The 24,506-nt window shown below is 40.9% G+C and overlaps 1 protein-coding gene across 11 annotated transcripts in view; it reads right to left on the bottom strand.

The window, feature by feature from the left end:
- LOC106613523 (3-hydroxy-3-methylglutaryl-CoA lyase, cytoplasmic) overlaps positions 1-14,228 on the bottom strand; it is a 28,105-nt gene extending 13,877 nt beyond the window's left edge. The window contains exons 1-10 of one of the 11 annotated variants that reach the window (XM_014215873.2): positions 13,970-14,228; positions 8,602-8,788; positions 7,558-7,635; positions 3,199-3,293; positions 3,047-3,114; positions 2,900-2,949; positions 2,677-2,772; positions 2,305-2,453; positions 1,213-1,276; positions 822-1,010 (exon numbers count right to left, since the gene is read on the bottom strand). In XM_014215873.2, the coding sequence (XP_014071348.1) occupies positions 822-1,010; positions 1,213-1,276; positions 2,305-2,453; positions 2,677-2,772; positions 2,900-2,949; positions 3,047-3,114; positions 3,199-3,293; positions 7,558-7,635; positions 8,602-8,697 (885 nt within the window). In that variant the 5' untranslated portion in view covers positions 8,698-8,788; positions 13,970-14,228. Of the gene's footprint in view, positions 1-821; positions 1,011-1,212; positions 1,277-2,304; positions 2,454-2,676; positions 2,773-2,899; positions 2,950-3,046; positions 3,115-3,185; positions 3,294-7,557; positions 7,636-8,601; positions 8,789-13,969 lie in introns of those variants that run through there. The other 10 variants (XM_045722982.1, XM_014215880.2, XM_045722985.1 and 7 more) reach the window with 10 other exon arrangements.
- Between the last annotated feature and the right edge of the window lie 10,278 nt (positions 14,229-24,506).

The raw sequence follows: 24,506 nt of genomic DNA, 5'->3' as shown, positions 1-24,506 counted from the left end.
GTCAAGGCCTGGGCACTGTCATGTGAAACAGACACCGAATAGGTGAGCCTTTGTGTGGACCCCCTCACATCTGCTGACCCACCCAGCCCCCAAAGAGCATCCCTCCACTGCCGAGGATGACAAACTGGGAGACAGAGCACAATGGGTGCCCCAGAGAACTGATACAGCCATGTCTACATTACCGCTAGTTTATGTCCCGACTGAATCTCAAGTTATAGGTTCACTCCAGAGAGGTGGTGAAAAACACCATAGAAAGAGGGCTATTACAGGAAGCTTTTGTACAACTTAATTAGATTTTGTGGTCTAAGGAAAGGATGAAGCTTTATTAATGATCCTTGAAAGACTCTTTTATTCTCTTTAATGTAGGTGCTGGTAATAAGAGAGCCCAGTGGACCTATCATTTGTTCATTATGATTCTGGGATTTTTTGGGGTGGGCAGTTTTTGTATTATTTTCCTTTGTAGGGGACTCCCAGATCATGTTACCAATTCCAAATTGAGTGATGTGTCCTCTCCTATTTTCATATGTCGTATTGTAACATATACCTTTGTTTTTGCTATTTCTGAATATATTTTCAGTCACGCAAACAATGCTTCCTCAATTCTCACATAAAACTGAGCACATAAGTTTGGCACACAAAATTATTTATGATACCATCTATGACCGACCACTTGATAATGTCACATTGCCACATTGTTACTTACCATGCAGCATTTCTCAAAAATGTTGCTAGATTTGAGTTAAACCCCACCTCCCACCTCCCAGTCTCTAAAAAGAATATGATTGACATAAACCATATTGCGCCTTACTGTCAGTGGTTACCTGCAGTGCGGTTAGGATGTTGGCCAGGGCCTGGCCGTAAGTGTCATGGCAGTGAACGGCCAGAGCGCTGCTGGGTACCTCCTTCATGACGCTGTGTAACATCTTGGCCATGGAGCCTGGGGTGCCCACACCGATAGTATCCCCCAGAGACACCTCGTAGCAGCCCAGTTCATACAACCTCTTCACCACCTATAGCCAAGAATAGAGCAACTTCAAAAAACAAGTCCCTTGGACATACAGGAGAAACAGACAGGAGCTCATAGCTACAGCATTACAGACATCTGAATGTTATCTCTTCGTCTAGAAAAGGAAATCGGTCCTTATGGGGATTTGACATTGTTTAGATTACATGTACACATATAAAGTAGGCAATGCAGATATTGTGTCTTACCTCTGCAACTTTAGTGGATTCAATGGGTCCCTCGTATGGACATCCTAGTGCACAAGAAACATATCTAAAAGAAAACATACAAGGGTCATAAACACACATGGCATATATTAATACATGGGTCATAAACATGTAAACTTTGGCAAATGTCACAAAGTGAATTGTACTAAAATGTAATCTCTCTCTTGTCAAAAACTCATAATTTATTCTGTCTGTCATTAGAATTATGGTAGAGCATAAAATGAACAGCTCCTTTTTCTCGATTCACTAGCCGCTAACTGCCAGAGCAATATAGACTTCACATTTTATATCGAATTGGTGTTGAATATCTTGTTATATGTTCCTTATGTTGTTGACAGTAGTAATGAGAAATGATGCAGGGGGATGAAGTCAAACTATATGTCTATTCCATATGTGTAGGAAATGTTCACTGCTTGAAATAGTGGACAACATGTGAAAAGTAGAAAATGTTTCTCTTGGGCTCTCGGTCGTTAGACGATACTTCAGTTTGCAACCGGAATTTCCAGCAAGTTCTAGCTGGACTCCAGGGAAGGGAGTGCTGCCCTAACCATCTCCAACAGCAGGCATTAAATCTCATTTGCCAGAACGCCTGTGTCAAACTGATGCGTTGCCATGTCAATGTGCAGTTGTTTGGGTGAAAGGGGTGCTACTGTACCACTGAATGGAAACATGCTTCATGTCAGCGGTTCTGTACTGTACATCTGGACTTGTAGTTGTAGTAACACATAGAGCGATGCAGTGCACATCTGGAACTTCGCTTATTAACCTATTATTTCTGGAGTCATTTAACGCTGTGTTCCTTTGCTAATAGAGAGAGTAACAATAGGCCTATGAAACGTTTAACTGTAGGGTTTCACAACACACCTGCGAAGTGAACACACATGTTGAACTAACTATTTTGTTTATCATCAACATCGACTCTTGCACTAATAACTTGATTGTAATTTGAGTAAAGAAATTGCATTTTGCATTGTTCATAGTTGACATCAGCTATAGAGCCTGTGGAATGAATGCAAGATGTTAAAGTCAAATCGTTTTACTCTGGTGAAGAAGCAAGTGAGGAGTGATACAAACCCACGGACTGGAATCTGTCGTTGTTTGGCAGTGCAAATGACTTCCTCGAACCTCAGAATGCTCTCGTCTATAGAGCAGTTGATGTTTTTCCTACTGAAGGTCTCAGATGCAGACCCAAACACGGCCACTTCAGTAGCACCAGCTGCAACCTTCAACAGGACAGGAGGAAGTTGCAACAGATATCAATTCTTTAGATATAATATTATGCAACACACAATCACTGTAAAACGTTTCCATTAATCTCAGGCATAAAGTGTACTCAGCTTTGATGTAGCACTATATATATTAACGGTAGTCGTATCTGGGGAGGCTGGGGAGATATCTGTTCATTTTGAAGAGTGTGATTTCTTGCATGAATAATGAAATGCTTACAGCATCCTGAAAGCCGTGCATGTTGGGTGTCAGAACTGGATAACGAACATGAGAAGATCTGTGGATGGCTTGAAGTACTTCAGTGTGGTCCGCCATCTGGACAACATACAAAAGCATAAGCATGTTTACAAAACATATCAACAAAGTATAGTCTCTTCCCATAGCTGCTGGTGAAGCGCCCTGCAACTGGCAAGTGAGACTAGTACGTAAAACTTATATTTACCAGAAGCTCATATAGAAATAGAGCTAGCTGTTCCCCATCATGTCTCAATACTAAAAAAAAGAATTAATATAACACAGTCATCTGTAGTTTATTTAATGAGGTGAGATGTCTTATATTTTGGAATAGGCCTATATCTCAAGGATTTACCCCTCAAAACATCTCCGGGTCTAGGGAATAACTGGGATGATGGAGAAGCAGGTTTCCCCTCCGTAGTCCTGAGGAGAACAATAAGAGCCTAATAAAATCACTCAGCACACTTTCTGGGCACACAAAGAAGAGTTATTACCTGCGGTACCCACTTTGAAGACACAAAACTGGTGGCCTCGATCACAGGCAGGCCTGTTTCCGAGAGCATGTCTATCAGCTGGATTTTGACTCCAGTTGGAACCATTTCCTGAAAAACAATGATCTGATTCTGATCCCTTCTCAAGATTGGAGGTATACGTAGCGTGGACATCTGGGCAATTCAGCTGCAATGTCTTTGCAATCAAAGTAATTTACAGCACTCACCTGCTACTTGTACTTATTCCAAACATATTTCCTACAATTACAGCGTGTACTACCCCCATAGTTTGACTTTGTCATCATGTTATTCTGTACAGCTACAGCAGACTTGAATATGGGAATGATAAAGTTGTGACATACTATACTCATACTAAACATACAACATATGAGCCATCTGGTAAAATTTTGTCATGTTTCCCATAGATTTCAAGGGCAGTTGGTGTTCATTTGATCAATCACTTTTTTGAGAAGAAAATGTGAAACACATGCCTTGGGTAATCATAGAAAAATAATCCATATGTTTAAGGGGATCATCAAATCAACCCGGAATCAATCAAAAGGATTGTTACATAATACAAAACTAAATGTGGGCTTGCCACAAAGGAAGTAAGCTTTCAGCTTTCAGATGTCATATTGAGTTTGTAATGGTGTAGTGTGTAGTGAACATAAATCATTTGTAGGGGAGACCGGGGTTGTTTTCACACGTTTTACTCTCATGTGTATTTCTCAGGACCAGTATATCTTACAAGACTCTTTTCAATATTAGGAGAAAGACCAAGGTCTTGGGTTGAAATGGGGACATTTTTATCCTCATATCTTATACAGTGAGGGAAAAAAGTATTTGATCCCCTGCTGAATTTGTACGTTTGCCCACTGACAAAGAAATGATCAGTCTATAATGATGCCCACTGACAAAGTAATGATCAGTCTACTGTTCAAATAAACCTACCATTAAAATTATAGACTGATCATTTCTTTGTCAGTGGGCAAACGTACAAAATCAGCAGGGGATCAAATACTTTTTCCCCTCACTGTACCAACGTGGAGTTATTAGCCATCAAACACACTCTGTAAATTTCTGACAAGCAGACCCAATGCGGGGTTGGATGTCACACAATGGAGTTGGTCGTCACAATGTTTGCTAGTAGTTTATTCCTTTTGCAACAGGAAATGAAGAAATAAACCAAGTCTTAGAAATAGCCTTTCTTTGATTGAACGATATTCCTAACAAAATTCAGCATTTATGCCTTAAGAATAACATGACATTGAGTATATTTGTGTATGCATGTTCAGCTTTTATGCGTGTGTGTGTGTGTGTGTGTGTGTGTGTGTGTGTGTGTGTGTGTGTGTGTGTGTGTGTGTGTGTGTGTGTGTGTGTGTGTGTGTGTGTGTGTGTGTGTGTGTGTGTGTGTGTGTGGTTTTGTAACAGAAAAAATATGTGTTTGAAAGAGAGGCAATGAAGGGAGCTCTTTATAGCACAAGCGCAAAAAAAGCTTAGAATTTATTGTATATTGGCAGTGGTAATGTTGATAGTGACAACCAACCCCATATTCCAGGTGACAACCATCCCCTGAGACACAGGGCCATAACTAGGATTTTTGTTTTAGTGAGGTCCAGAACGGGGGGGGGGGACTCTCTCAGCCTCACCACTGAGCGTCACATCACTGTCTCAGGAGCCTACTCTCTTTAAAGCAATGTTATTATTAGAACTTAGTAGTGTATTTTTAGGCTCCGTTTAACGTTAGCTTCTTATTTCATCCTTCTAGCTAGATAAGTAATACTAACCAGAGCCCTTCAATGTTACTGCAATAGAAGTCTCTGCTGGCAGATAGTCACCTGACTGACATATCTATAACTGACTATTTACCAGTTGGGCACTCATTCTCTGAGAGTCTGTAGGGATGTCTGTAGACACGTCAGGAGTGGCGGGACGGCTTTAAAATTGCCTTTCGTCCTACATCTAGCAAACACACTGTCAGCAGAATCTCTAGACTAGTTGTCTAATGAGCTGACTGAGAGATGGGGTAGTTTGTTTCATGTCAGCCTCGACCTGTGCCGTGAGAGGGCTTAGTTAGACGCTTGAGAGAGTGGTGAATGTGCTGCTAAAAAGGCAAATCTGGGAGGCAAATCCCGGGGACGCAGGCGAACATAACGAACAAACCACTGTTTATGATTCCATTCGTTTGGAAAGAGGCAGGCACGATTAGACCTCAGTTAGATCAAGAGTATAAGAAATGTGCCCTTTGATCAACGCTGGAGCAATAATTAGATGTTGACTCGTAATTGATTTTCTTTATGGTGTACATTTCTTTATTGTATATATATATATACATATATACACAGTTGAAGTCGGAAGTTTACATACACCTTAGCCAAATACATTTAAACTCAGTTTTTCACAATTCCTGACATTTAATCCTAGTAAAAAGTCCCTGTTTTAAGGTCAGTTAGAATCACCACTTTATTTTAAGAACGTGAAATGTCAGAATAATAGTAAAGAGAATGATTTATTTCAGCTTTTATTTCTTTCATCACATTCCCAGTGGGTGAGAAGTTAACATACACTGAATTAGTATTTGGTAGCATTGCCTTTAAATTGTTTCAACTCAAACATTTCGGGTAGCCTTCCACAAGCTTCCCAAAATAATTTGAGTGAATTTTGGCCCATTCCTCCTGACAGAGCTGGTGTAACTGAGTCAGATTTGTAGGCCTCCTTCCTTGCACACACTTTTTCAGTTCTGCCCAAACATTTTTTATAGGATTGAGGTCAGAGCTTTGTGATGGCCACTCCAATACCTTGACTTTGTTGTCCTTAAGCCATTTTGCCACAACTTTGGAAGTATGCTTGGGGTCATTGTCCATTTGGAAGACCCATCTGCGACCAAGCTTTAACTTCCTGACTGATGTCTTGAGATGTTGCTTGAATAAATCCACATAATTTTCCATCCCCATGATGCCATCTATTTTGTGAAGTACACCAGTCCCTCCTGCAGCAAAGCACCCCCACGACATAATGCTGCCGCCCCCATGCTTCATGGTTGGGATGGTGTTCTTCGGCTTACAAGCCTCCCCCTTTTTCCTCCAAACATAACAATGGTCATTATGGCCAAACAGTTCTATATTTGTTTCATCAGACCAGAGGACATTTCTACAAAAAGTACGATCTTTGTCCCCATGTGCAGATGCAAACCATAGTCTGGCTTTTTTATGGCGGTTTTGGAGCAGTGGCTTCTTCCTTGCTGAGTGGCCTTTCAGGTTATGTCGATATCGGACTCGTTTTACTGTGGATATAGATACTTTTGTACCTGTATCCTCCAGCATCTTCACAAGGTCCTTTGCTGTTATTCTGGGATTGATTTGCACTTTTCGCACCGAAGTACCTTAATCTCTAGGAGACAGAACGTATCTCCTTCCTGAGCTGTATGACGGCTGCATGGTCCCAGGGTGTTTATACTTGCGTACTATTGTTTGTACAGATGAATGTGGTACTTTCAAGCGTCTGGAAATTGCTCACAAGGATGAACCAGACTTGTGGAGGTCTACAATTTTCTTTCTGAGGTCTTGGCTGATTTCTTTTGATTGTCCTATGATGTCAAGCAAAGAGTCACTGAGTTTTAAGGTAGGCCTTGAAATACCTCCACAGATACACCTCCAATTGACTCAAATTATGTCAATTAGCCTATCAGAAGCTTCTAAAGCCATGGCATCATTTTCTGGAATATTCCAAGCTGTTTAAAGGCACAGTCAACTTAGTGTATGTAAACTTCTGACCCACTGGAATTGTGATACAGTGAATAATAAGTGAAATAATCTGTCTGTAAACAATTGTTGGAAAAATTACTTGTGTCATGCACAAAGTAGATGTCCTAACTGACTTGTCAAAACTATAGTTTGTTAACAAGAAATGTGTGGAGTGGTTGAAAAATGAGTTTTAATGACTCCGACCTAAGTGTCTGTACACTTCCGACTTTAATTGTATATATATATATATAGTACACAATAAAGAAAATCGATTAAGGGTCAACTAAATATTGCTCCCAGTGTAGATCAAAGGGCAGATTTCTTATATTCTTGACCTGACTGAGTTCTAATCGCGCCTGCCTCTTTGCGAACGAGTGGAATCGTAAACAGTGTTTTGTTCGTTATGTTCGCCTGCATCCCTTGGATTTGCCTCCCAGATTTGCCTTTTTAGCAGCACATTCACCAGTCTCTCAAACAGCGAATAATAAAAAATAAATACAATTTAAATAGTTACAGCCATGGTGAGACAACCAACCCCAGTCTCCCCTAAATGAACATTACTTTTTGGGGTGTTCATGGGTGGTGGGGGGTTCTGTGTATGTCAGATGGGTGACTGTGACTAAAAGATATACCTTTTCATTTTGAAGTCCGTCTCTTGGCCCGACTTCAACAATTTTAACATACTCTGGGTATTCATGTGTTAAAGCTCGCTAAAAACAGAAAAATGAAAATAAAGAGTAATGTTAGACGTTGAACACATCATTTTAGATCTATTGTCACAAACACTAATCAATCAATCAAATGTATTTGATGAAGTCCTTTGTACATCAGCAGTTGTCACAAAGTGTTTTACAGATACGCAGCCTTAAACCCCAAAGAGCAAGCAATGCAGATGCAGAAGCACGGTGGCTAGGAAAAACTACCTAGAAGGCAGGATCCTAGGAAATAACATAGAGAGGAACCAAGCTCTGAGGTACGGCCAGTCCTCTTCTGGCTGTCTCTTCTGGCTCTAGCACTAACACATGATTATTTGCACCTTCAACTCTGTTTCTCTTCTCTCCTAATGTGTGTTACAACCTTAAACCCTTATGACAGAACAATTGAGCTTCAGGTCACTGCTGGCGCTTTAATAATGCATGAAATGTTTTCTTTAAACAGTCAAACGTGTGTCAGTTTTGAGTATCTAAATGTATCTAGTCAATTTGACAGTTGACAACAAAACCAGTCTACCAACAACAATATTACAGAATTTGGGATGTTATACCTGACTAGTAACTCATCTACCTGTGGTAGAGGGAACAGATGTGCGGACGAGCGGAAGTAAAAGGGTTCTCACTTGATGCACTATATTTGACAATAAAAATACTTCAGACAGACAATGCGGGAGAAACAGGATCCTGCTTTTAGGCCTCAAGTCAACAGTGGTACAATACTAAACAGATTGGTTATTACTTAATAGGCATACTAATTATTTTATATGCTCTTATCACGACAATGGAATTTATTCCGAAATAGAGCATTTGCACAGTGTGATGTCACTTAATATAGTGCCTGTTTCTACGTCCCTGGCTGATTCCCCCTCTCTGTCCTTTCACATGTCCCCGCCCTGCACCCTCCCTTTATGTCATGAGTGAGTCATGTGCGCAGAGCAGCAAAAGCAAGACAACGACCCCCACCTTCTCCTCCTGCAGCCAGCGTGCTAGCCACGGATAATCCTGGATTAGTTCCTCGTAGCTCAGGCAGTGCTTCACCGTGGTGGGAAAGTTGCCCATCTGAAAGGCTCTCGTTCGGCCTGTAGAGCTCCCCCAGGGTCATCTGGCTCCGACACCCGCAGTGATGGATCTTTACGTTCAACTGAATCGACTGCAACAAATATACGTGTTGGAGTACTCTGGTCAATATGCTCACGCATGCAGACAGGGTGGATGACTGAAGGCCTGGGTGCCACCCTCACTAAAACAATCACATTAGAGGACGGCAGCTGAGAGCAGAGAGCCGGGAGTGACTCAGCAGTTGCTATGGCAGCCGCATCCCTAGCAGGGAATGGATGGAGACTGAGAGAGAGGAGCGAGAGTAGAGAGAAAGAGTCAGCGAGAGAGAAGGAGAGATATTAAAAGAGGGGGTGAGACAGAGTGGCACATGGATGGGATGGGAGGGTCAGTGGCTAGGTAGTTCACTGGGGACTGAAGTGTGAGCAAGTGTTTTGTCTGGACTAGTCTGACAGTGTTACAACCGACTGTGTGTGAGCTGAGCAGTCAGAAAGCGCTCAAAGGGGGAAGTACTTGCTTGCAGAGTCTCTGGACTTTAGAATAAGAACAGTCACACACTGCTTATTCTAGGTCCCTCACTTCCCCGTTTCAGGATGAAATCTAAGGCTTCAGGGAAACAGGCTGCTTTGATTGATCTCCTGTGACTGAAACAGCTGAAGGTTTTCCATTGCCAGGCGTGCCAGTAGCTGCCAATGTCAACGTCGTAGCGTAATAAAATCCCCTTGTAAAGCCGGGGCACAATTTACCAGAGAAAGACCCATTCTTCCTCACCCAGATGTTAACAATAGAGAGGCTTAATGAAGTCCTAGAACTGAACCCTTTCACCACAATAAGCTGCCCTGCGATGAGAGACCCCTACCCCCCACTCAGGGGGAGAGAGGGAACTTGTATGACCGTCCCATGAAAGGTCTCCAGGTCTCTTTGTGTCACTGGGCTCCCAGGTTTATGTCCATCACTTGTCACCTCCCTAAATTTGAAAACTCCCTCATGGCAGATAATTTAGAATCCCGCCCTCACAACCTTCTTCCAGGCCACTGAAAATAGGAAAAGGTTTCAGAAGGGAATGCCAACCCTGCCATGTTTGCAGATGGTTTCCATGATAGGTGCGTAAATCACTTAAATAGGAAGTAAGAGTTGAAATGAAATTGAAAGATTGCTATTGTCATTTTAGTCAACTCAATAAAAACAGTTTGGCTGTAGGTTTACTATTCTGTGGAGTTTCTGCGGCAAGAATGAGGACACATTCCACATTTTGTTGTGTTACAGCTTGAATTTTAAAATGTTTTTAATTGAGATTTTGCATCACTGATCTACACAAAACACCATAATGTCAAAGTGGAATTATGTTTTTAGAAATGTAAAGAAATTAATTAAAAGTGAAAAGCCGAAATGTCTTGAGTCAATAAGTATTCAATCCTTTTGTTATGGCAAGCCTAAATAAGTTCAAGAGTAAAAATGTGCTAAACTTGTGTGCAATAATAGTGTTTAACATGATTTCTGAATAACTACCCCATCTCTGTACCCCAGACTTACAATTATCTGTAAGGCCCCTATGTCGAGCAGTGAATTTCAAACACATATTCAACCACAAAGACCAGGGAGGTTTTCCTATCAGTTACAGAGTTTAATGGCTCTGATAGGAAATAACTGAAGACGGATCAACAACATTGTAGTTACTCCACAATACTAACATAAATGATAGAGTGAAAAGAAGGAAGCATGTACAGAATAAAATAGACCAAAACATGCGTCCTGTGTGCAATAAGGCACTACAGTAATACTGCAAATAGCGTAGCAAAGAAATTTACTTTTTGTCTTGAATACAAAGCATTACGTTTGGGACAAATCCAATACAACACATCACTGAGTACACTCTTCATATTTTCAAGAATGGTGGTGGCTACATCATGTCATGGGTATGCTTGTGATTGGCAAGGACTAGGGAGTTTTTGTGGATAAAAAGAAGCGGAATAGAGCTAAGCACCAGCCTGGTCTCATAGACGAGACTTAAATATAAATCCGGGACACAGAAATGATTATGATATGTTATGTTGGGGTGGCAGCGTAGCCTAGTGGTTAGAGCATTGGACTAGTAACTGAAAGGTTGCAAGATCGAATCCCAGAGCTGACAAGGTACAAATCTGTCATTCTGAACAAGGCAGTTAACCCACTGTTCCTAGACCGTCATTGAAAATAAGAATTTGTTCTTAACTGACTTGCCTAGTTAAATAAAATAAAAATGTTTGGTATGGTTAGATAAGACAGATGATTAGTTAAGGCAAAAATGAAAATAGGGTTGTTGGTCTGTGTTGATGGGTGGGTGTATAATGCAAACGTCTAGCAACCCAAAGGTTGTGAGTTTGAATCTCATCACGGCCAACTTTAGCTAATTAGCAACTTTTCAAGTACTTACTACTTAGCATGTTAGCTAACCCTTCCCCTAACCTTAACCCTTTTAGCTAAGCCTTCCCCTAACCCTAAACATAACCCTAACCTTAACCCTAACCCCTAATCTAGCTAATTTTAGCCAGCTAGCTAACGTTGGCCACCTAGCTAGAATTCATAACATATCATACATTTTGCAAATTCATAACATATTTTATATTTCACAAATTCATAACATTTACACATTTTGCAAATTCGTAACATATCATACGAAATGGGTGATGGACATCCACACATTAATACATACAATACAAAACGAACATATCATTTTAAATGGAACATTAAGGATTTAGGTACAGAATAATACGAAATGCTCTGAGATCAGGTTGTAAGCACAGGCAAAATCCTAGAGGAAAACCTGGTTCAGTGTGCTTTCCAACAGACACTGGAAGACAAATTCACCTTTCAACAGGACAATAACCTTAAACACAAGGAGTTGCTTACCAAGATGACAGTGAATGTTCCGGAGTGACCTAGCTGCAGTTTTGCCTAAATCAGCTTGGAAATATATGGCAAGACTTGAAAATGGTTGTCTTGCAATGATCAACAACAAACATGACAGAGCTTGAAGGATTTTTAAAATAATAATGGGCAAATATTGTACAATCCAGGTGTGCAAAGCTCTTAGAGATTTACCCAGAAAGACACACAGCTGTAATCGCTGCCAAAGGTGATTCTAACATGTATCGACTCAGGGATTTGAATACTTATCTAATCAAGATACAGATACATTGTTTCATTTTCTATTAAAAAAGTTGGCAAATTCTTCCATTTTGACATGAGAGTATTTTGTGTAGATTGCTGACAAAAAAAATACAATTAAATCCAGCTTAATCCCACTTTGTAACACAAAAAATGTGGAAAAAGTTAAGGGGTGTAAATACTTTTGAAGGTAGATGTAGGTACAGTATCATTATAATGTATACCTGTATTACTACTCCATTTTAGATAAATGCATTAAATGTAAAGAATTCCCACAGCAATGTGTTATTGCCAAAGCAAGTTTTCAATTCTACTCTACAGTACAATGTTATTATCTGGGGCTTGGATGAATAAGAATTGCCTCTACAGGGTACAATTTCAAAAGGCTGGTGCTGAATCTCTGACAGCTGGAGTAAACTACATAAGTTCAATGTCCCTAACTGGGCATTTAATGTTTCCCTTACATGAGAGCTATGCAGCTAAAAGAACAAAAATGTAGGCTCATCTTGACAAATGCCAGCTGCTAAGGGTAACTTTTAAAGGGGGAAAAGGCCCCTTAGGGGAATCCCTGCTTATTGAAAGCAATGCAGTGCAGGTGAGTGAGGAAGTTTTATGTTCAAGATGCATATCAAAAGGATATTAAGATAGCTTTTTTCTTCTTTTTTTAAATAGCTTTTAATGATTCACGTTAAGAAGGAAAATGAGACATTCTTCAGATCTCTTGGCAAGTTAATTTAAATCTAAATCTAATTACACATGTTTCAACAATGCTTTCATTGCAAGTATTTATATAAATGAATCAATGGATATGTCTGTTAAGAGCACAGAAGCACATTGGCAGCATGTCAAAACATTTCCGCACTGTTTTACTGGTGATTCCCTTGTGTGTAGAGGATCAATCTCCAGTTTAAATACAAGTCCTATACACAAATCCCAATACACATCTTACCGTAAAACATAAGGCACAGTATTAATCTATTAGGGCTAAATGATATATATTTTTATCACCTCACACACTGAAGAGTAATTGATGATACAACTAATGCACATCTTGAATATTCATGCATATGTATGGTCTGAAAGGACTCCTCTTTTCCAAATGCTTTAAATTATCAATGTTTCTCAACTTGGGTGCCAAAATAAAGATAATTTACTGCCAAGAAGTGTAAACAAAACTAAATGAACGAATCTCACAAAACATGACTTTTCTTAATTCACAAGTGGTAGGCCTACACTTATGCAACCACTCAGCACAGCATGGGCTAACAGCTATAATACAATATCCTAACAGGAAAAATATGCATCTGCATTCCTTTGTGTATCTCTTATGCACAATATATTTTAAGCATTAAACTCTTGGCGAGCAAACAGATGATGAACAAATTTAGATATCAAAAATAAAAACTATGGCAAATGCCAACAGTTATCCTGTTAAATACCCATCTTATCTGGAAAATGTTGCTTATGAGAAATTGAGAGTGTATCTTTTTATCTTCAGAAAGAAACAGATGTGGGAAAACACACTTTATAGGGAGCAGGTTTTTCACATGGCATGAAAGGGTTTTGAGCTCTCAGTATACTGAAAACAAAATGGAAGAAAGAAAACAGGATCCAGATTAAATCAATTTTCATCCCTCCACCCGTCTTCAATTCTAAACCTTGGATTTGATTGAATTGCTTAAAAGCACTGGTTACAACAGAAGAGCCTTGTTCATTCTTTCACTGTGAATGCTAGAATAGGTTTCAACAATGTCCGTTATTTATGGGCAGCAGGAAAGCTTTATAAATGTACTGTTCAACCATGGAAAGTTAGCACTAAATTAGCTTCCCAGTGATTATCTGGTTGCAAAGGTATGTGTCAGCTAAATCTGGTCAGAATGGATGGATTGAGATGTGTATGTAGGCGGCATCAGATATGCTGAATAGATACAATGTGATAAAAATAAATAGATCTGTGATACATTTGTCAGAACACTTGAGAATGCATTAAAAAAACAGAATGGTTCTTAACTATTTCACATTCTACCCTTCCCCGCAACTCAACTGTGTGTAAAAGAGAGAAAAAAATGACCTCAGGGAAATATTATTTTTTGCAAACGTAAAAGCCTTTATAAAAACAGCGGGTTACCTTATACAGTTCCTTCAGGAAGGTCGACTGGCCGGGGCCAACTTTCCACAGCTTCCCTCAGAGACAGCATGTGTGTTAAAGATTACTTTGCAGTAGTCACATTGTCTAGCACCCCTTGGTTTTTGGTTACAAAAGTCACTGACCTGTGCATTGGGGCCACTGTCCCCAAATGACCATCAAGTGCAGGGCTAAGAGGGTCACGTAGGACATTCAACTTTACAAAGTAATTTCTCAACAGATTTGGATGCTCATTCCGCTAAGCCGTAGTTGGCTTCGAGGCCCCTCGACCGCTTGACATGGCCTCTATGACAGCTCTATGTACACAGGAGCAAAATGTTGATTGTTAAAGTACTGTTCAGCAGGTGGGCATGCAGAATAGCTTACCGTGCGTTGCATCATTAAAGCTTGGAATCAGAATTACGATGAAAAGTGCATTTTTTGCTTAAACATTATGGATTGGCTGTAAGAGTTCTACATCATGGTCGATTTGATTCCTGAGAAGACTGCTGGCTGGCTATTAAATAGAACACTACTGTAGGTAACAACAGGTTTGACATTGATGTAACTGGGCAGATGTTTTAATGCAGTTTAGGATGTATTGTGCAGATTGGTTAATTGTACAGTAGAGGGTCCACTTGGGTTATAAATGATGATCTCTCAAACTGTCCCATCTCTTTGATGGAAGAAATTATATTTCATAGCATTCTTGACAAGAAGCTGAACAAAAATGAATAGAGTTAAATGGCAGCTGTTGATATCTCTATTTACTTTCTAAGTGACTTGAATCTCTTTTTCCAAAGCAAACATATCTTCCTCGGGTGTTGTGAGAGGATGAAAAGACAGTAGAGAGCATAACTCATCTCTTCTGGTGAAGTTTAATGCATTTTACTGACCTTCAGAACTTCACAAGAAAATGGTCTGATTGATGAGGACCCCAATGCACAACGTATTTTGTATCCAATGCAACAGTATTATTCCTTGTGCCTAGAACAACAGACAGAAGCTAGAACTCCTGCGAGCATCCCCTAGCATGGTAAATTCATTTTACTCCACCTATCTGTCTTACACAACTCGACACATTTTGATGAAATATTTGTCTTGGCTAGCACGACAGTGATGAAGATTGACTAAGGAAATTATATTTTCTTATTTTATCCAAAGACTGAAACAACAAATTCTGTTTCAATACACATCATTTTGGGATACTGTTGGTCATCAGGTTTCTGTTGTCAAGGATGTTACTTCTGGATGTATGACCACTGACAGGCAATATTTTAATTTGTTTTATTTGACTTTTATTTAACTAGGCAAGTCAGTTAAGAACAAATTCTTATTTACAATGACGGCCTACCGTCATTGCAATAGTGTTTTTTTTATTTCACTTGGGTCCTAAAGCCAGGTGTGTTTGTCTTCTGATGGACTCTGGAAGGAGATCAGACTTCAGCTTTTGAGTCTTGATGATAAATCAGTTTGATTGATACAGGGTTGTGATGTCTGACCTCGTTTTAAACCATTTCAGAAGAAGATGGTTAATATACTGTATAGCAGATTAAGCCTTTTCTTCCCCTTACTATCTTTTTCTTTCTAGGTATTCTCCACTGCAAAACAGATAGCTAATGGTCATGTTGTTGTGTCCTGGAGTAGTATTGGAGAACGTGCATACTGTTTAAAAGCCCTCTTGACTGCAGGCTTATGACCATGATTGTGAGGTACAGTAGCAGCCCTATAGCCTTGTACAGTAAGAAGAAAGCACGCATTCTCTTCCCAAGTGCCCATGATGTGGTCAGAAGCTCTGACTTTATTCATGTTGGAATACAGGAACAAGTGACAGGATCCAGAAGCTAGCCCGTTTGACTTGAGACATGCACTGACCACCCTGCCTCTGATAACATTATAGATTGAGAGTAGCATTTTTATATTTCGAAGCATTTTTTTAAAAGCCTCAATGTCGGACTTTCATTTGAGCGGCAGGTTTACGAGAATGTATTTGTTTAAGAAAGTTATTTTATTAAACCAGTCACACTTTAAATGAAACAGCAGTCTTTAACACCTTTACAGCATTGTACATACATTTTCATGGCATGCTTCCTGTATTAGTCTCAACAATAGTTTATTTTTATTTTGATGAAAACCATAACAAAACACAGCATTCCATAACTGAAAGTAAATCGCGAAATCTCCTATCATTACAAAAAAAGTAAACATAAAATGTGACAGGAAAATATAAAATGGAGAAATATGGCATGATTTGGTAAGCAAGTCTCAAGAATAAATGACTGGCATACTGTTGTTTAAGATTGATAGCAAGATGTTATCCACTGATCTTTAAACAGTATAGGCTGATTGACATGAAAGAAGGAAATTCACATAGGGTCGATGTAATCCTCAATTTATGTTTGTAGCGATAGAGGGGAACCTTGAATTTGTCCTAAATTTACAACAAGACACAAGTTTACCTTGGGAAACCGCTTGCTTTTCATGAAATGATGGCTGAAGATGAAAGTCAAAGTCACAGGGCAAACATTGCCAAGGCACAGGTGCTTCCTTTTATAATGATTGCAGAAGACATTTCAGGTCACTTGCAGTTTTTTGCAACACCACCCCATTTTTATAGTTCAGGAAACAAATGTGCACACAAGCACACATACATATAGACGTATTAGGAGACATTCCTTGTGTGTCTTGCCTTGTCATACCAAACAACATGTAAAAATCTGACCCAGATGTACGTGCTTTTCAAGAGACACTGATTGAGCTATAATGGAAGTTCCAGCCCACCCACAGAAGACAAATATGGAGAACCATATGTGGAACGATGACTAAAGTAAACTGCAAAACATTGTTATTAGATACAATTTCACCAGCCTTGTGGACAGAGTGCAAGCTGACACTTTGAAAATAAACTGTGAGGCAAAGAAAAATATAAAAAAAATCCTGTAGTTTACCGAAGGGAAACAGAAGTGGGAATTACCCAACATAATGTACAATGGCTGTTGTTTTGTGGCAATTCATTTACATGTATTCATTAGATCACTGAAAAACCAGTGTTAACCCTAAAAGCGCCAACAGGGGTACATTTTGAACCCAAGTGGTCAAAAATGTAATACTTTTTTTACCTTTATTTATCCCTCAGTAATTTTGGGACTTTGTCAAGCAACTAGTTACTGACAAGAAAACCCAATTTACTATGATTCCTGTGTTAATATGGAGGAATTAATAAATATGTTGTATACTAGTGCGTAGCTAAGCTGAAAATGTAGACTCAATAGTAGACTCTGTGATAAAAGCACCACATTTGGCACAGAGGTAGATGTACATAACCATATTTCTTTCTTTATTTATTATATTTATTTTATTTATTTATTTATTTATTTATTTTTCCACCTTTATTTAACCAGGTAGGCTAGTTGAGAACAAGTTCTCATTTACAACCTCGACCTGGCCAAGATAAAGCAAAGCAGTGTGACACAAACAACAAAACACAGTTACACACGGAATAAACAAACATACTGTCAATAACACAATAGAGAAAAAAGTATATATACAGTGTGTGCAAATGAGGTAAGATAAGGAAGGTAAGGCAATAAATAGGCCATAGTGGTGAAATAATTACAATTTAGCAATTAAACACTGGAGTGATAGATGTGCAGAAGATGAATGAGCAAGTAGAGATGCTGGGGTGCAAAGGAGCAAAAAAATAAATAACAGTATGGGATGAGGTAGTTGGATGGGCTATTTACAGATGGGCTATGTACAGGTGCAGTGATCTGTGAGCTGCTCCGACAGCTGGTGCTTAAAGTTAGTGAGGGAGATATGGGTCTCCAGCTTCAGTGATTTTTGCAAATCGTTCCAGTCATTTGCAGCAGAGAACTGGAAGGAAAGGCGGCCAAAGGAGGAATTGGCTTTGGGGGTGACCAGTGAAATATACCTGCTGGAGCGCGTGCTATGGGTGGGTGCTGCTATGGTGACCAGTGAGCTGAGATAAGGCGGGGCTTTACCTAGCAAAGACTTATAGATGACCTGGAGCCAGTGGGTTTGGCAACAAATATGAAGCGAAGGCCAGCCAACGAGAGCATACAGGTCGCAGTGGTGGGTAGTATATGGGGCTTTGGTGACAAAACGGATGGCACTGTGATAGACTGCATCCAATTTGCTGAGTAGAGTGTTGGAGGCTATTTTGTAAATGACATCGCCAAAGTCAAGGATCGGCAGGATAGTCAGTTTTACAAGGGTATGTTTGGCAGCATGAGTGAAGGATGCTTTGTTGCAAAATAGGAAGCCGATTCTAGATTTAATTTTGTATTGGAGATGCTTAAAAACCTCTTTGGGCTAGGTGTCCTGCTAGCGTTCTACAACGACAACATCCGGTGAAATTGCAGACCGTGAAATTCAAAATACAAAAATAGTAATATTAATCATTCATGAAAGTGTCATACATCATTCTTTAGCTTAGAATCTTGGTAATCGAACCGCTTTGTCCGATTTACAATAGGCTTTACGGCGAAAGCATAGCATTTGATTGTCTGAGGACAGTGCCCCGCATACACCAGCATTAAAAACATTTTTCAAATCAGCAGAGGCATCACAAAAATCTGAAATAGCGATAAAATAAATCAATTACCTTTGAAGATCTTCCTCTGTTTGCAATCCCAAGTGTCCCAGTTACACAACAAATGGTCGTTTTGTTCGATAAAGCCCCTCTTTATATCCCAAAAAAGTCAGTTTAGTTGGTGCGTTTGATTCAGTAATCCACACGTCCCACTACTTCAACATGCAGACAAAGGAATCCCAAAAGACACCAGTAAACTTCGTCCAAACAAGTCAAACAATGTTTCTAATCAATCCTCAGGTACCCTAATATGTAAATAAATGATACAATTTAAGACGGAATGTAGTATGTTCAATACCGGAGATAAATAACGAAGTGTGCGACCTCATTCACGCAAGCCACAAGACCAGAGTTCTAACGAGGGACATCTTAGAAAAGCTACAACTACTTGTTCATTTTTCAAAAAACAAGCCTGAAACCTTTTTTCAAGACTGTTGACATCCAGTGGAAGCCATAGGTACTGCAATCTGGGAGCTTTTTGGTTGGAAATTCAATAGGCTAACATAGGAATGGCCTGGGAGCTTAAAAAACACATTTTCCAGATGAATTTTCCTCAGGTTTTCGCCTGCCATATCAGTTCTGTTATACTCACAGACATTATTTTAACAGTTTTAGAAACTTCAGAGTGTGTTCTATCCAATGTTATGCATATCCTAATTTCTGGGCCTGAGTAACAGGCAGTTTACTTTGGGCACGTCAGTCATCCAAACTTCCGAATACTGCCCCCTAGCCCAAAGAGGTTTTTAATGTGAGTCTGGAAGGAGAGTTTACAGTCAAACCAGACACCTAGGTATTTGTAGTTGTCCACATATTCTAAGTCAGAACCGTCCAGAGAAGTAAGGCTGGACGGGCGGGCAGGTGCGGGCAGCGATCGGTTGAAGAGCATGCATTTAGTTTTACTTGCATTTAAGAGCAGTTGGAGGCCACAGAAGGAGAGTTGAATGGCATTGAAGCTCATCTGGAGGTTAGTTAACACAGTGTCCAAAGAATGGCCAGAAGTATACAGAAGGGTGATGTCTGTGTAGAGGTGGATCAGAGAATCACCAGCAGCAGAGTGACATCGTTGATGTATACAGAGAAAAGAGTCGGCCCGAGAATTGAACCCTGTGGCATCCCCATAGAGACTGCCAGAGGTCCGGACAACAGGCCCTCTGATTTGACACACTGAACTCTGTCTGAGAAGTAGTTGGTGAAACAGGCGAGGCAGTAATTTGAGAAACAAAGGCTGTTGAGTCAGCCGATAAGAATGTGGTGATTGACCAAGTCGAAAGCCTTGGCCAGGTCGATGAATACAGCTGCACAGTATTGTCTCTTATCGATGGCGGTTATGATATCGTTTAGGACCTTGAGCATGACTGAGGTGCACCCATGACCAGCTCGGAAACCAGATTGCATAGTGGAGAAGGTACGGTGGGATTCGAAATAGTCAGTGATCTGTTTGTTAACTTGGCTTTCGAAGACGTTAGAAAGGCAGGGTAGTATAGATATTGGTCTGTAGCAGTTTGGGTCAAGAGTCTCTCCCCCTTTGAAGAGGGGGAAGACCGCGGCAGCTTTCCAATCTTTGGGGATCTCAGATGATACGAAAGAGAGGTTGAACAGGCTAGTATTAGGGGTTGCAACAATTTGGGCTGATAATTTTAGAAAGAGAGGGTCCAGATTGTCTAGCCCTGCTGATTTGTAGGGGTCCAGATTTTGCAGCTCTTTCAGAACATCAGCTGTTTGGATTTGAGTGAAGGAGAAATGGGGGAGGCTTGGGCATGTTGCTGAAGGGGTGCAGGGCTGTTGACCAGGGTAGGGGTAGCCAGGTGGAAAGCATGGCCAGCCGTAGAAAAATGCTTATTGAAAATCTTGATCATCATAGATTTATCGGGGGTGACAGTGTTTCCTAGCCTAAGTGCAGTGGGAAGCTGGGTGGAGGTGCTCTTAATCTCTATGGACTTTACAGTGTCCCATCATTTTTGGAGTTTGTGCTGCAGGATGCAAATTTCTGTTTGAAAAAGCTAGCCTTTGCTTTCCTAACTGCCTGTGTATATTGGTTCCTAACTTCCCTGAAAAGTTGCATATCGCGGGGGCTATTTGATGCTAATGCCATACGCCACAGGATGTTTTTGTGCTGTCAAGGGAAGTCAGGTCTGGAGTGAACCAAGGGCTATATCTGTTTCTGGTTCAACATTTCCTGAATGGGGCATGCTTATTTAAGATTGTGAGGAAAGCACTTTTAAAGAATAACCAGGCACCTTCTACTGACAGAATGAGGTCAATATCCTTCCAGGATACCCGGGGATAGGACAATTAGAAAGGCCTGCTCGCTGAAGTGTTTTAGGGAGCGTGTGACAGTGATGAGGGGTAGTCATTTGACCACAGACCCATTACGGACGCAAGCTATGAGGCAGTGATCGCTGAGATCCTGGTTGAAGACAGCAGAGGTGTATTTGGAGGGCAGGTTGGTCAGGATGATATCTATGAGGGTGCCTGTGTTTACGGATTAGGGGTTGTACCTCGTAGGTTTATTGATAATTTGTGTGAGATTGAGGGCATCAAGCTTAGATTGTAGGATGGCCGGTGTGTTAAGCATGTCCCAGTTTAGGTCACCTAACAGCACGAGCTCTGAAGATAGATGGGGGGCAATCAATTCACATATCAAATCAAATCAAAATCAAATGTATTTATACAGCCCTTCGTACATCAGCTGATATCTCAAAGTGCTGTACAGAAACCCAGCCTAAAACCCCAAACAGCAAGCAATGCATGTGAAAGAAGCACGGTGGCTAGGAAAAACTCCCTAGGAAAAACTCCCTAGAAAGGCCAAAAACCTAGGAAGAAACCTAGAGAGGAACCAGGCTATGAGGGGTGGCCAGTCCTCTTCTGGCTGTGCCGGGTGGATATTATAACAGAACATGGTCAAGATGTTAAAATGTTCATAAATAACCAGCATGGTCAAATAATAATAATCATAGTAGTTGTCGAGGGTGCAACAAGCACGTCCGGTGAACAGGTCAGGGTTCCATAGCCGTAGGCAGAACAGTTGAAACTGTTGAAACAGCAGCACGGCCAGGTGGACTGGGGACAGCAAGGAGTCATCATGCCAGGTAGTCCTGAGGCATGGTCCTAGGGCTCAGGTCCTCCGAGAGAAAGAAAGAAAGAGAGAAAGAGAGAATTAGAGAGAGCATATTTAAATTCACACAGGACACCGGATAAGACAAGAGAAATACTCCAGATGTAACAGACTGACCCTAGCCCCCCGACACATAAACTACTGCAGCATAAATACTGGAGGCTGAGACAGGAGGGATCAGGAGACACTGTGGCCCCATCCGATGAAACCCCCCAGACAGGGCCAAACAGGCAGGATATAACCCCACCCACTTTGCCAACATATGGTGTCCAGGGCACAGCTGGAGGCAGAAGGTGGTCTATAGCAAGCGGCAACGGTGAGAGACTTGTTTCTCAAAAAGTTGGATTTTTAAAAGTAGAAGCTCAAATAGTTAGAACTGCCAAAGGGGGCAGAGTTGCAATCTACTGCAGAGATAGCCTACAGAGTTCTGTTTTACAATCCAGGTCTGTGCCCAATCTTGTCGGAAAATGTTATAGTTAGGGAGGGAAATGTCAGGGTTTTTGGTGGCCTTCCTAGACCAGGATTCAGACACAGCTAGGACATCCGGGTTGGCAGAGTGTGCTAAAACAGTAAATAAAACAAACTTAGGGAGGAGGCTTCTAATGTTAACATGCATGAAACCAAGGCTTTAACGGTTAAAGAAGTCAACAAATGAGAGGGCCTGGGGAATGGGAGAGGAGCAAGGCACTGCAGGGATTAACCTCTACATCACCAGAGGAGCAGAGGAGGTTTAGGATAAGGATACGGCTAAGGGCTATAAGAACTGGTCTTCTAGTACGTTCGGAACAGAGAGTAAAAGGAGCAGGTTTCTGGTCACGGTAGAATAGATTCAATGCATAATGTACAGACAAAGGTATGGTAGGATGTGAATACAGTTGAGGTAAACCTAGGCATTGAGTGACAATGAGAGAAGTTTTGTCTCTAGAGACATCAATTAAACCAGGTGACGTCAACGCATGTGTGGGAGGTGGGACAAGAGAGTTAGCTGTGGCATATTGAGCAGGGCTGGAGGCTCTACAGTGAAATAAGACAATAATCACTAACCAAAACAGCAATGGACAAGGCATATTGACATTAGGGAGAGGCATGCGTTGCCGAGTGATCATAGGGTCCAATGAGTAGCTGGACGGGCTGGAGACATGGCGATTCAGACAGCTAGCGGGCCGGGGCTAGCAGGCTAGCAGAAGGGCCTTAGAGGGACGTCGCGACAGAAGAAGTCTGTTGTTGTAGCCCCCTTGTGCGGTTATGTTGGCAGACCAGTCGTGATGGATCAGCGGGGGTCCGTGTAGTAAAAGGGTCCAGGCCAATTGGCAAAATAGGTATAGTAGCCCAAGAAATTGACTGATGGACCACTTCTGCTAACAGTCCGGTATGCTCTAGACAGCTAGCAGGCCGCGGCTAACAGGCTAGCAGATGGGCATTCAGGGGACGTCACGACGAAGGAGCCTGTTGAAAAAACCCTTGGGCGGATTACGTCGGTAGTCCAGTCGTGATGGATCGGCGGGGCTCTGTATCGGCAGTAAAAGGGGTCCAGGCCAATTGGCAAAATAGGTATTGTAGCCCAAGGAGTGGCTGATGGACCTCTTCAGCTAGCCGGGAGATGGGCCTAGCATAGGCTAGCTCCAGGCTAATTGGTGATTGCTTCGAGACAGAGACGTTAGCCAGGAGAAGCCAATCGGATAGCAGCTAGCTAGCTGCAATGATCCAGGTGAAGAGGTTCAGAGTTTGCGGTAGGAATCCGGTGATATGGAGAAAAATGAATCTTTGGATTAAGCTCTGAACCTGAAAAACTCTGGATTAAAACACGCTGTACAGACTGGCAGGAGTTGTCCTGGCTAAAGGTTAGCTGATGACCTCTAGCAGTGGCTAGCTAATTACTAGCTAGTAGCTAGTTAGCTGGCTAGCTTCTGTTTGGGGTTCCGGTTCTAAAGTAAAGAAAATAGCAGATCCATACCACATTGGGTGAGGCGGGTTGCAGGAGAGTATGTTGAAGTTGGGGTTAAGAAAAATATTTAAAAAATATATGCGAAGAAAAGATATAGATATAAAGATATAAAAAGATATATATAAAGATATATACATGGGACAAGACAAGACGAAGACAAAAGACGCCTGACTGCTACACCATCTTAGATGTTGTATATAGATATGGAGCCATCCAAGATTTGCCTCTGGGGGCATAGCAGCCACTACAACTAAAAAATTACACAAAAGTTCAACTACTTATTTAGCTTCCAGTCAATGTATTTTTGACCAAGTAGAGAGTATCGTCTTTCAGATGCAATTGGAACTGAATTGATAGTCCACAGGGTTCCAAAGTTAGAGCTAAAAGTCTAATGGCACCTGCGACCATATCGCCAATATCGTCCAAATTTGTGACCATCTTAGGTCGTACCAGCATGTCAGATTAGTTTAATCGCCAATTTCTCCGCTTCTGAGTATCACAGAAATAGATAAAATGTGACTATAAATGTGCACTTTTTTATATATACAGCGTTTATATATACAGTACCAGTAAAAAGTTTGGACACAACTACTCATTCAAGGGTTTTTCTTTATTTTACTATTTTCTACATTGTAGAATAAAATTGAAGACATCAAAACTATGAAATAACACACACGGAATCATGTAGTGATCAAAAAAAGTCAAAAAAAATAAAAAAGTTGCCATCCTTTGTCTAAAGGACAGCTTTGCACACTCTTGGCATTCTCTCAACCAGCTTCATGAGGTAGTCAACTGGAATGCATTTCAATTAACAGGTGTGCCTTCTTAAAAGTTCAATTGTGGAATTTCTTTCCTTCTTAATGCGTTT

The sequence above is a fragment of the Salmo salar genome, chromosome ssa01 (assembly GCF_905237065.1).
Source record: "Salmo salar chromosome ssa01, Ssal_v3.1, whole genome shotgun sequence".
NCBI lineage: Eukaryota > Metazoa > Chordata > Actinopteri > Salmoniformes > Salmonidae > Salmo > Salmo salar.
The sequence above is the reverse complement of the archived record's forward strand: the minus strand, read 5'-3'. Positions and strand labels throughout refer to the sequence as shown.